This window comes from Triticum aestivum, chromosome 6D (genome assembly GCF_018294505.1).
Source record: "Triticum aestivum cultivar Chinese Spring chromosome 6D, IWGSC CS RefSeq v2.1, whole genome shotgun sequence".
Taxonomy (NCBI): domain Eukaryota; kingdom Viridiplantae; phylum Streptophyta; class Magnoliopsida; order Poales; family Poaceae; genus Triticum; species Triticum aestivum.
The window spans coordinates 467240752-467253779 of record NC_057811.1 but is presented as its reverse complement, the minus strand read 5'-3'; the positions used below and the strand labels follow the sequence as shown (position 1 = coordinate 467253779).

General features: G+C 46.6%; 1 protein-coding gene across 1 annotated transcript; it reads right to left on the bottom strand.

Annotated features, from left to right (window-relative positions):
• Positions 1-2501: 2501 nt before the first annotated feature.
• Positions 2502-6191, bottom strand: LOC123145952 (uncharacterized). The gene is made up of 2 exons (XM_044565493.1): positions 4599-6191; positions 2502-4477 (listed from the first exon to the last, which is right to left on the bottom strand). The coding sequence occupies exons 1-2, from the start codon at positions 5780-5782 to the stop codon at positions 3037-3039; spliced, it is 2625 nt and encodes an 874-aa protein (XP_044421428.1). The 5' UTR covers positions 5783-6191; the 3' UTR covers positions 2502-3036.
• Between the last annotated feature and the right edge of the window lie 6837 nt (positions 6192-13028).

The window sequence follows — 13028 nt, the reverse complement described above, 5'->3', positions numbered from 1 at the left end:
CACGTGCAACTGTAAAATGATTTGGTTGAGCATACATGAGCTAATGTGGCAACCAATAAATGTATCTTCTTTTATTCGGCTTACAAAACTATGTGAGACATTTTTATTTTTATTCGGCTTGTAAAATCATGCTATTTTATTCGGTTCAAACTATGTTATTTCACTGTATCTTTAAATGCAAATTCATCAATGCAAAAATGAGCTATTTATTGAAATAGTGCGTGGCCGGCACATATGGGTCGACGCGTTGGGCGCGCTGCCGACCCATATCTAAGGCAGGCGGCCAACAGAAAAACGAACAAATAAACAGACGAAATCGCCGTCCATTTGGGTCGCCTAATTGGAGTTGCTCTTAATCAACGAATAAAGAGGTAATAACACCAGCGGTGCCTAAACTTGTTATCGATGTTCACTTTGGTGCTTAAACTTGAAAAATACACCGAACCGGTTCTATAACTTGGCGGTATAGTTCAAATACGGTTCAAATCACGTCCAGATACGTATGTTTGTTGACTAGACATGACACCGTGGCACGGGGCCCACTTGCAATGCCGAGACAGGCTGACATAGAAAGAGCGCGTCTAAATGACCATCGGGTCCCACCTATCAGTGCAGAACCGAAAAAAAATGGAACTCGGCTGGGATTTGAACAAAAGACCTGTGCGCTACGAAGGGCCTGCGCAAACCACTTCAGCAGTTGACTACTCCCTCCGTTCCTAAATATTTGTCTTTCTAGAGGTTTCAACAAGTGACTACATATGGAGCAAAATTAGTGAATCTACACTCTAAAATATGTCTATATACATCCGTATGTGGTAACCATTTCAAATCTCTAGAAAGACAAATATTTAGGAACGGAGGGAGTATTACGCATCACTAACCTGTATCTAGCTAATTAGACCGCAATCAGTGCGCCCAATTTTTCACATGCTGGTTATTTTTCGTTTTTAGAGAAAAAAATTCAAACTATATTAACAATATTAAATATATGGTTGACCCCTTGAAAAATGTTAATGAAATTGAAAATATTCAAAAATTAAAATAATACAAAATATAATATTTGTAAGGATTCACAAAATATAATAAAACAATTTCGCAATTTCTAAAAGTTATACATTTTTGAAATGTTAATCTCATTTTCAAAATCTTCATGTTTAAAAACATATCACGTGGTCCTTTTTTTAAACTATTAGTTCTTTTTCCTCTTGCACGTGACCCTTCGAGATGTGAGTTTCTTTTTTGTTTTTAGTAATTCTAAAACTTATGCGAATTATTGTATTAGTAATAAAAATAGAGCTAGAAATAATATGCATAAAATTTTTATTTTAAAAAATGTTAATGTTATTTTATAAAATAATTACGGAATAATAAAAATTCATGTAATTAAAATATTTTTATGTAGACAAATGTATGTATAGTTTGAAAATTGTTAATTTAAATTTAAGAATGTATAAAATCCTGGGGGAACACTAGGCCCTTGTTTATTTATCACACATATTTTAAAATTTATTTTTATTCGAAAATATATCTTTTTGAAAAATACATATACTTTATTAAAACACCTGAACACTTTTTACAACTAGTAATACATTTCCTAAAAGAATAATCACTTCATATACTATCTGAATATTTTGTAATTTCTACAATAAGAAAAACAACTTACATTTGGAAAATGGGTGCACTAACTGGAGCCCATCTAACTCCATGATTATGCCGGATATATAAAACCTATATAAAATGTTGCAGTGCGTGAAAGACAGCAAACATACATGGGCAATTGGTTGGCGAATGTCCTGTGTGGCGCACAGGTCGCCGGTTTGAAACTCAGCTTTACAACTATTTTTATTTATTTCAGTTGTGCACTGACAGATGGGACCCGATGGTCATTGAGACGCACACTCTTCATGTCAGTCTTTCCCGACACTACAAGTGGGCCCCGCGCCACGATACCATGTCTAGTCAGCAATACATACATATCTACACGTGATTTGAACTGTATTTGAACCATATTGCCAAGTTATAGAACCAGTTCGGCGTATTTTTCAAGTTCAGGCACCAAAGTGAACATCGATGGCAAGTTTAGGCACCACTAGTGTTATTACCTCACGAATAAAAAGGTTTGTTGCTCCGGTTGAGATTAATTAGTAAAAGAAGAACTACCCGCGTCCAGCTTGTCGACACGAGACAGAGCCGCGCGGGAGCCAGAAGCAGGAGCCAAGGCGCCGCTCCTTTTCTCCGGCGATCGTCGGCGAAGACCTTCCGCGCCTGGCCAGCGCAGCACGGCGCCTGGCCTTCCGCTTTCCGGTGTCCCTCGTGCGGAAGATCGCAAGGAGCGACCTAGCGCGGCTGGGTTCGGCTAAACCAGCTTGATTCGCGCAGCACCTGCATTCGCGCGCTCGAGCAGCTGCTTCCGATCGAGACGACCCACGCTCGAGGAATCCTCTCCATCCAAAATGGCGCCAGCTCCGATGCTAACGCGCGGCCTGCCCAGCTCAGTTGCGGGGATCGGGCGCCCTGCAGGTGTTCGGTGAATTGCCCCACCGGGGGCATTGCGGCGCTGGCGTCCGATGCTCAGGTGCTGGATTCAAGGTATGTTTTCTCTCGATCAATGATTGCTAATTATTAGGAATTGCACAATACGGTAGTTCAGACTGTACCTAATGACACAGTATGTTTCAGTAGTAATAACAAATGCTTCAGTTTCTGGAATACAAATGTAATTGTCACTCATGCACTTCCCGTTCAACTTCTTATGAGACAGAGTGCACACAGGGTCAGGAAAGCGTCACCTACCATGCGTACTCATCAGACTACGCAAACACACTTGCTCACTGAGTCTCCAATTGGATGCAGGTTCATCTGATTACATCAACTAGACTAGGAAACTAAAAACAGGGAGAGCTACCTAGAGCAGAGACATTGGACAGAGCTAAGCTGGTTACAGATCTAGAGACGGGGAGAAATAGGCAGATCATCAATCGCCCCGAATTTTGATCATGATAGTGGAGCTACACCACAAAGCACACTGATAATGAATCATACTATGATTCCCATGGCGGCTTCGGCATCACGCTTCTTACGGCGACGCTCAAGACATGTTGAAATCTTCATGTGGATTACAAAGTAGCCCAGCACGGCAATGATGAGTGCGACGACATACATGGACGTCTTCCACCCCCTGTTGGACCCGGCTGCATAGGCCCCTAGGAGAGCAAATAAATCCAGTCTGATCGTCCAGTTCATCACCCTCAGCGACCATTTCTCCCATTCTCCTTGCTGCTCCTTTCGCAGCCATTGAGGTAGCAACATGATGATGACAACGATGGAAGCCACAAAGGAGATGGAGTTGCTGTAGAAGAAGACGAGGTACCGGGGCCTCCTGTTGTCGTGCATCACCGGATTGCCTGCCTCGTACCCGCTGTCACTGCTCTGCCATGTTCCGCCAGGCGGTTTCAGGCCGGCCTGGTAGGCTACGCTCGCCACCAAGATGCCTAGCAGCATTAGGTACTTGCGCCTTGCATGCTTCTTCCTTTCTCCCTTTTGGTCCTTCTGTTTAATGGGTGCGGAGGGCGGATTTTTTTTGGAATTGCCATGTCTCTTCAGCAAAAATACTAGCAGCAGTCCGGCTGCAACAAGGAGGACCACGACTGCCAACACAATGATGTAGATGGATGTCTTGAGGTGTTGCGTGCTTCCGGTGGCGTAGGCTCCCATCAAACAAAGCAAGCCCACCGCTGTACAAACAGATAGCGCATTGCTTCGTATGGCTGGCCTGTACAGATTGGGGTTCACCAGGAGGATGATGAGGGCAATGGACAACATGAAGCTTATTGAGTTGCAGTAGAAGAAGGCATTGTAGCGGCGCGGGTAGTTGTCCAAGAGGACCGGGTCACCGGCGTGATGCCGCCCGAGCTTGTCGTCCTGCAGAAGGAAGCCGCCGGGAGGTGTGAGGCCGGCTTGGTAGGTGATGGTCGCTGCCAAGATTGCGAAGAGGAGCAACCGTTTGCGCCTCTTCTCCAGCAACAGATCTTCTCTAGCATCGTCTTTCTTGTCCTTGTGGTCCAGCGTGAAGAAGACAATATGGATCACGACATATATCAGGACAGCGCCTGCTAAAGCCATGGCGTAAATGGATTTGTTCACGTCCCGACAGCTCCCAGCTGCATACGCGCCTATGAGGCCAAACAGGACGAGTATCATGGCTGCCTCCAGCGCGTGGTGCTTGACCAGCTTCTCCTTCTGGACCAGGACGATGGCCACCAAGGAGGCCACAAACGCAACCGAGTTGCAGTAGTAGAAGGCCCTGTACCTTGCAAGGTTCGTTGTGAGGAGAATCGGGTCGCCGGCCATGTGCCCGTTGCTGTTATCCTGCCAAAGGCCACCTGGCGGGTCCAACCCCGCTGCGTAGGTGATGGCGGCGGCAAGAGTGGCCAGCAATAGAACAAGAGAGCGAGCCTTGTCCAGAGCCTCCCTAGCACTGCATTTTAGAGAAAGAAGAAACAGAGTTTAGTTTCAGAGAAAGAAGAAGCAGAGTTCAGTTGAAGAGAAAGGAGAAACAGAGTTCTGTTTCAGAGAATGAAAGAAACAGTGCTCTGTACCTGACATTATTCTCATCAGTGTCCTCATTTTCATCAGGACTGAAACAACGAGAAAATAATCTTGATGCTGAACTGCAGAAGCGATGGAGGAGGATGTATGCCACAACGGCGCCAACCAGGGAGAGCACGTAGACAGTGGTGTCGGTCTCCCTGCAGCTGCCTGCGGCGTATGCGCCGACGAGGCCGACCAGGGCGACGACGATGCACCCGTAGAGCATGCGAGACCGAGCCTTCTTCTTGTGGAGATTCTTGCCGTCGATGATGAGCAGCATGGTGATGAACAGGGACGCCACGAACGCCATGGTGTTGCAGAATAAGAACACCGTCAGGCGTATGTTGTGGTGGTCCTTCAGAATCGCGTCGCCCAGGTGGTGGCTGCCCCCGGTGCTGTCCCAGAAGCCACCCGGCGTGTTCACCCCGGCGACGTACGTGATGCTCACGGCGAAAATCGCAAGAAGCATCAGGACCTTGCAGAGCCTTTCTTCGGCTTTCTTCTCCCGGGCCTGTTTTTCTTTGGCCTCCACCTCGAGGTCAGAGTCAGGGACGGAGGAGTCGAGATTGGTGGCCGGCATCTTCCAGCACCTGTCCACCAACTTGAGAACGGTGACGTAGAGCAAGACGGCGGCCACCAGCACGGCGTAGTAGATGGTGGAGACCTTGTCCTGGCAGGTGCAGGTGCCGGCGCCGTACGCGCCCATGAGGCTGAGGAGGTCCAGCATCATGAAGAGCCGCAGGGGCACGACGACCCAGAGGGTGTCCTTCTCGTCCTTGTCGTGCCGGATGGCGAGGATGAGGATGAGGACGATGACCACGAGCGACGCGGCGAAGGCGGTGGCGTTGCAGTAGAAGAAGGCGAGGTAGCGGTGGTAGTAGGTGTAGCGGATGATGGGGTCGCCGGCGGGCTGGCCGTCGTGGGCCGCCTGCCAGACGCCTCCCGGCGGGTTGAACCCCGCGGCGTACGTGACGGTGACCACCAGGGTGGCCAGCAGCAGGAGGTACTTCCGCAGGCTGTACTCCCATCGCTGCGGAGGCCCAGGCTGGACGTCGTCGAGATCCGTTACCGGCGGCGGGGGCCCAGGCTGGACGTGGCCGGGATCCATTGCCGGCGGCGGGGGCCCAGGCTGGACGTGGCCGGGATCCATTGCCGGCGGCGGGGGCCCAGGCTGGACGTGGCCGGGATCCATTGCCGGCTACGGAGAAGCTTGCTGGGAGTGGCTGGGCTCCGTTGCCGGCTGCGGAGATGCTTGCTGGACGTGGCCCGGCTCCATTGCCGGCTGCAGGGACGCCGGCCACTCCACTTTCTCAAGTCTCAGCAGGTGTGGTTCCTCTTCTTGGCTACTGTGATCCAAAGATCAAATGGGACGACGAGAGATAAGAGGGAGCTGCGTGAATGTAGAACGAGTTGACTTGGCGGGTCGTCGCCGGGGGAAGGCGTCCTGCATATTCAAAGTCTGACAGTGCCAGTATTGTACACTTCTCTATTTGTTACAGCTAGTCCCACATGTGAAAACGGACGGAATCATGGAAGCAACCAAGTCTTCTCCGGTCAAATAAATTAATCAATTCTCGTTTTTAAGATAAACATTTGAAAACAGCATTGTTAGAACGAAAAATTGAAAAACATCATGAGGAGCACTCATTTCTTGGATGTCTTTATGTAGTTTTTCGTTGGAGAGAATTTTTTCGGTCTTGGCGAAATTATCTGCGCTTTTTACTGCTGTTTCCGCATGTGTTCGCATGTTATTTTTATAGGGTTCTTGACATATTTCGCTAGAGATTTTTACCCCAGTAGGATCTCATAATTTTCACTGATTCAGGAGGTGTTAGTACAGTTCCTTTGATGTCCTTACTCCTTAGCCATATTCGGATGAAGATATTTTCTCCATGGAAGTCGACGGTAAGGCAGTGCCTTGCTCGGCTTGGTTGGTTTGGACCAAATTATGGAATCGTGGCAGCCGGCGAGTATTTGTGGCAAAATGGCAAGCTTTATTCTAAAAAAAAATCTACTCTAAAATATAAGCCCTTTTAGATATTCCAGTATGGAGTACATACGGAGAAAATGAGTGAATCTATAGTCTACACTCTAAAATATGACTATATATATCTGTATGTAGTCTGTATTGAAGTATCTAAAATGACTTATTTTAGAAACGAGGGAGTAGTTGCTAAAAGACATAGGTGATGCATAAGGATGAACGGACGCATGTCATAGCTTTCATCGTTTTTTCATAGATAAAATGAGCTGGACTGCTGTCTCTGTGCTTCACGGCGTCGCATTCTATGAGTTGCACTTCCATTAACAAAGATTATTTCCATAGCTCATCACGGTAAACATACCTAGTACTCCCTCCGTCCTAAAATTCTTGTTTTAGATTTGTCTAAATATGAATGTATCAAGTCACGTTTTAGTATTAGATACATCCGTATCTAGACAAATCTAAGACAAGAATTTTGGGACGGAGGGAGTACTTATGAATGAATTGTAATGGGAGAGTAGTAGCTGTTAGGTACAAACAAAATAGTGGATTAACATGTTCTCAATGTTTGATTCCTGTGTTTTCATTACATTTAGCTGGTAATCAGTGTCAGTTCATTTTGTCAAGCTTTCATCTGAGCGAAATCACAGAACTCATGAGCAACATCTTTTTTTGACACAAGTTACCGATTGACCAATGGCGAAGCCACACTTGAGGTGCGTAGTCAATTGACTACACAACGTTTTGCAAAAATAACATACATCAAGTAGAAATCATGCCAAAAAAATCTTATGAATGCATACATCTGATTACACAACATTCAGTTGACCACACATATTTCGATTCCTAGCACCGCCACTGCGATTGACCGTAGTGGATTCGGCATTTTCATCTCCACTCCAACATCACCCAGTTGTGATGCGATGCCCTGATAGATCTGTGTGTTCTCTGAATCCTCAGCAAGTGTGTTTCCCATTCTTAATCATTGTGATGCAGAATGGCGAATGTCATGGCAGCGATTGGTGAAAAACCTAGAGTTGCGTGATTATATTGTGAAAAAGACTTGGCTCGGCGCGAGTCGTCGGGAGAAGCTGACGAGCCTCCAAAACATTGTGAGGGGTGCCGTAGTTGAATGCAGTTTTTTTTTATCTAGGAAAAAACCATTTGCATCCGACAGAGCCGGCTGTGACGTGATGCCTCGTCATGTTGAGTACGTCAGCGGAATTCGTCATGCAGTAGCGTCGGGTGGGAGCACCCTATGCAAACAATCCCCTCGACAGACCGATTCAATCTAAAAGAGCACAGTTTGGGCCTAGCTTTGTACGTGGTACGAAGGCCTGGTACGTGGACATTGGTAGAAATGGCCGCTTCTGGTCCAGCCCAACACAAGGAGGCGAACACACTGCTGCGATGTCTAGTGGGTCGAGTGAGAGCGAGCACACTGCCATCGCCTCCTCCCCTCCTAGCTCTAGCTAGACACCACCGGAATGTATCTGGTACACCGGTGCTTCCGGTGCAATGACGGTAGCGCATTTTAAAATGTTTGATCTTTTCCTAAAAAAACAGCACATTCAAACAACATCGGTCTATGTTCTCGTAAAATTTTAAATCAAAGTCCAAAGCATTGCCCAAGGTACAGAAATAACAAATTCAACACTAAATAGTAGTACATAACATAAGTTGGGCTTTAGATTTGGCTCATTTTCACATTGATGTCAAGATTTTCATTTTTGTATCTCATGCAGTATTTCGAATTTTGATATGAAATTTTGTGACAAGGCACGTTGATGTTGTGTCAAAGTGCAAGACTCTTTTTTCCAAGATATTTTGAAACATTTTAAGATGCGATACGTCGTCCAGTGCACCGGTAGTAGCACCACAAACACCAGTGCACCAGATACATTCCTAGAGACACCATAGCTTCAAAATGCTTCACTGTGGACTTAAGTACCTTTGTAATTTGTATATAAATATAAATATACCGATATAGTACTTTGACCTCAATAATAATTTTAGCTATTTCAGTTGTTCTCTCATAAATTCAGTTTTTTTACTCTCTTGCAGTAATGAGGTTCACTAATTATCATTTGTTTCCTTCTAATAAAGAGGTTATATACACTATAAGTGCTATGCTTAGGTTTCATTGGCACATACGTTTGAAATATGCACAAGTATGAAGGATGTGAGGATAAGTTTAATTTATAAATCATTTCCACTATAATTGTGTTTATTTTACTGTTAAAGTTGCTTTAGTTTGTTCACAAAAAAAGATACTTTAGTTATAGAAGTGCATCTAGGTCTTCCTAGCGGGTTTTGATGATCAATAGCGAACCAATTAAGATATTACTCACTTCGTCCCATAATATAAGATCACTTTGCAAGTTGTTTTAGTTTGCAAAACAGTCTTATATTACGAGATGGAGGGAGTAATGTGTTATTGAGTGTATGTAGGCATATAGTCCCTACAGTAATGGTTTTATAGCAAAATCAATTATGTAAGATATTAACTTATTTTATGTATGTTTGTCTGATGTAGAGAAGACTTTTTTTTGCGAGAATAATGTGGAGAAGTTCGGCCTAGCAAAGCTAGATTTAAATTAATCTGGAGACAAAGTAGAAGGGATAATTGGATCTTGAATATTAGTAAAAATACCCACGATCGATTGCTTAGGGGTATCACCCGCGTCGATGCTTCCATAAAGCAATGGTAGAAAGTTTGGTTGACGACCAAAAGGGATGGACGCATCCACGCTCCAGGAGCTATCCAACACCAAAGGAAGATGACACTACCCTGGCCCCCTTATATGTGCTGAGAGGGGGTGTTTCCTTTACCATGACCATGGCTGCTGAATTCGGAGAGTCTTCTCGCCAAAATTTTGGCTGAGGTTTTGATTGCCCATGTGTTGGTTAACATTGGCAAGAAAAGTAAACTAGAGTTGACTAAAGTGCATTGGCATGCCAACTAGGGCTACAGGAAAAGCTTGAGGCTTGGGAGTCGCTCAAGATTGACTCGTCGTTTTGCTCGACTCAAAAAGCAATGAGCTGAATTGGAGCACTTTATGTAGCTCGATCGAGAAACGATCTGATCTTGAGCGAACACTGGCTCTCACGATTTTAGCTCGATAGCTCGATATAATATATAGAGTTATACTAAATAATCCCGATATATATTAAAAGGAAATAGGATGATTCATTACCATATATATTGTGTACGAATTTTCTCCATTTCATCTACTAGCAAACATGGAAGTTTAATGAAGCGCGAGAAATTTAGGCCTCAATATGGTATGTGGTCAGTCGTGTGTTAAATATCCCGTTATATTTTGCTAAAATTTCAGAGCAGATGCACCTTCATTTTGTCTCTTGCTAGTTCATTCATGCTCTCTTGCTAATAATTATCTTCAATTGAGATAGAATAAGTCAAACTATCTTGAACTTTTCTTATATTATCATCGTTTTGATTGGAAGAATATGTTTTAGTTGTTTCTTATATTGTGTTGTGCCCTATCTTGTTCAAAATTGCCTCAAATTATATTTTTTATATCTTATTTAGCTTCAAACTGGCTCAAGATCGACTCAGTATCGTTATAAGCTGAGTAAGAGCCACTTTCTACAACTTGATCTCGAGCTTCACTTAGGCCTAGTTCTTTTGACCGATTCTTCCAGAATCTTGGAAATCGACCCTTCACCCAGCTTCTCCCAGAATCTTGAACCCATTCTTTTTTACAATCCTAGTTGTTTACATCCTAACTAGCTAGGATTGTAAAACAAATATGGGTAAAAGATTCTGAGAGAAGTTGGGGGGAGACCCGATTCTCAAGATTCTGGGAGAATCGGCCAAAAGAACCGGGCCTTAGTTTGAGCTTGCTTGGATTTAATAAGTTAAGCTATGTCTAGTCCAAGTCGCTCGAAATTGACTCTCTCGCAGCCCTAATGCCAACAAGTTGGCAACCATCTAAACAAAATCATTTTGGGCCATCATCAAAATTTGGGTAGGCTACACATTGGCCATAGTATCTATCGTTTCCTGCAATAATTGGTAGGGTTGCTTGGATCATAGTATGCGGCGGGAATGGAGTAGGCTCGAGGGCGGCAGAAAGAGGGTGCCACTTTTACTCAGCCGCGGCGAGAGTGGGGATATTTAGGCAGATTGGAGGGATTTTCAGTGGGGAGGATAAAATTTCCTCCTCTATTCGGTTTAGGGGATCGGCTAGGTGCGGCGTAAAGGAGAAAAACCGAATTTATCATCACTTACGGCCGGATAGAGGTTCTGTTAGAGTTGGCCTAAAGGTTCTAGCCATGACTTTGAGCATAAATGTCTCTATTCTCTCTTATTTTATCGGGTGAATTGGACCTATCCAATTAAACCAATCGTACAGCTGGTTATTAGTCTGATAAAAGCAGGTTATAAGTTGTCTGATGCCTAGTTGTTCTAAGAAAAAAAAAGGTTGCTCCAGTTGAGATTAATTAAATAGTGAAAAGTGAACTACCCGCCCAGTTTGCCGGTCTCCACGGATTGTTTTTGAATCTCACTGTCCACTCAAGCCAGAGCCAGGAGCCAAGGCGCCGCTCCTTCTCGACGGGAATCGCCGGGGACGGCCCGCCCCGACCTGCACCTGGCCAGCGCAGCACCGCGCCTGGCCTTCCGCTTCCCGGTGTGTTAAAACCGTGCCACTCCAATGCCTGACAGAGGGATTCCAAGAGTTAGTCAACTCCACGGCCAGGCCAGACGATCATGAGGAGGACAAATCAGCAGGCGAATGACGCGATGCAAGCCGGCGATTGGTCCAAATCAGCCAGCGCAACGAGACGGCCTTTATATACTAGCTAGTGGCGTGTGTGGTGGGTTATGCAATGTAATATGACTTGAACCGGAGTTGCTCTCCTGGACTCTCCTACCTAATCGATCCCCTTTTCCTCCTTCCCCTACCTGCTCTCGTCCTCCTCCTTCCTCTCTCGATCCAGGCCCGTTGCATCTGGTATCAGAGGTCGATGTCCATCGATCCTGCGACATGGAGACCGCCTACCCCAAGCCCCGCTACCAGACGAAGCAGGCAAGACAGACGGCGGAAATGGAGGAGCAGATCGCCGCGCTCGCAAAGGCCGTCAACGACGGGCGGATCGCCAACGAGGCGAGGTTGGATGCGATCCAGACGTCCTTGGAGCTGTGGCGCCCCGCCGTCACCCACATCCAGAAGTAGGTGGACGACCTGCGCGCGCAGGTGGGGCGCATCGCTCTCCACCCCGTACTGGCGGTGCCTCCGGATCCGATCCCGGAGGGCGACACGGTGGTGCGACCGGCGTCGAGCTCGAACCACGACGCCCCCGAGCACCACGGGCCGAGAGGCCACGGCAAGATCGACGACACCGGAGGGCCGGCATATGGAGTGGTCACCACCCATGTGCCTCCTCCGGTCAAGGGTACGTCCCTGACCGATTCCCCATCACAGCATCTGGTAGTTTCCGATCCGCACACACCACACATCAATTCCCATAGTTGGTCGCTGCCGAAGTTGGATTTTCCGTCGTTCGACGGCGATAATCCACAGTTCTGGAAAATGCGGTGTGAAAAGTACTTTTCGGTATATGGGGTTCAGTCTGAGCTGTGGGTCAGAGTAGCAACCCTGCATTTCACAGGCAATGCGGCGCGCTGGTTGCAATTGCATGAGACTCAGAGTGAATCCATGTCGTGGGATGAGCTGTGCGCGGCCCTGTGTGGGAAGTTTGGTCGGGAACAATATCAAACTCATCTTCGTCAGTTCCGTACTCTCCGTCAGACTAGCACTGTCCATAACTACATGTTACAATTCGAAAAGCTTATGCATCAGTTGTTAGCGCACAATCCTTCTTTCGATCCCATTTTTTCACCCACACAGTTCTTAGAAGGATTGCGGCATGAGATTCGTGCAAGTGTTGTTTTACACCCACCAAAAGACTTGGACTCCGCCTTCTCCTTGGCTTCCATGCAGGAGGAGCTCTTGGACGCGCTACCCCGGCGAGAGTATCGATGACAGGAAGCGCCTCTGCCATGAGCAGCCGCGCGGCCTTTACTGGCGGTGGGCGTGCCACCCGTTCGTGCGGCAGCCCCTGGAATTCCAGTCGTGGCTGAAGATCGGCGCGGTGTCGAGGCGGCAAATGCGCCTGAGCGACCACGAGCAGGGGATGACCGTGTCGCCGCGCTCCGAAATTACAGGCGAGCGCGAGGACTCTGCTTCAAGTGTGGGGAACGCTGGGGTCAAGGCCACCAGTGTGCTGCCACGGTCCAACTCCATGTGGTCGAGGAGCTGCTCGATCTCCTTCAAGCAGGCGATCAGCTGCAAGATCAACAGGCTGATGAGTCAGATGATGAGGTGCTCATGTCTATTTCAAAGCTAGCTACTACAGGACAAACAACGCCTCATACAGTGCGCTTGGTGGGCAAGATTGACTCTAAAGAAGTTTTAATCCTGGTGGA

What these genes read in the sequence shown, in the direction of transcription:
- LOC123145952 (XM_044565493.1), bottom strand. Translation starts at nt 5,782, where the DNA reads ATGGATCCCGGCCACGTCCAGCCTGGGCCCCCGCCGCCGGCAATGGAT. An exon ending in ACTGATGAGAATAATGTCAG is followed by an intron (nt 4,478 to 4,598) that starts GTACAGAGCACT and finishes TCTAAAATGCAG; the next exon opens with TGCTAGGGAGGCTCTGGACA.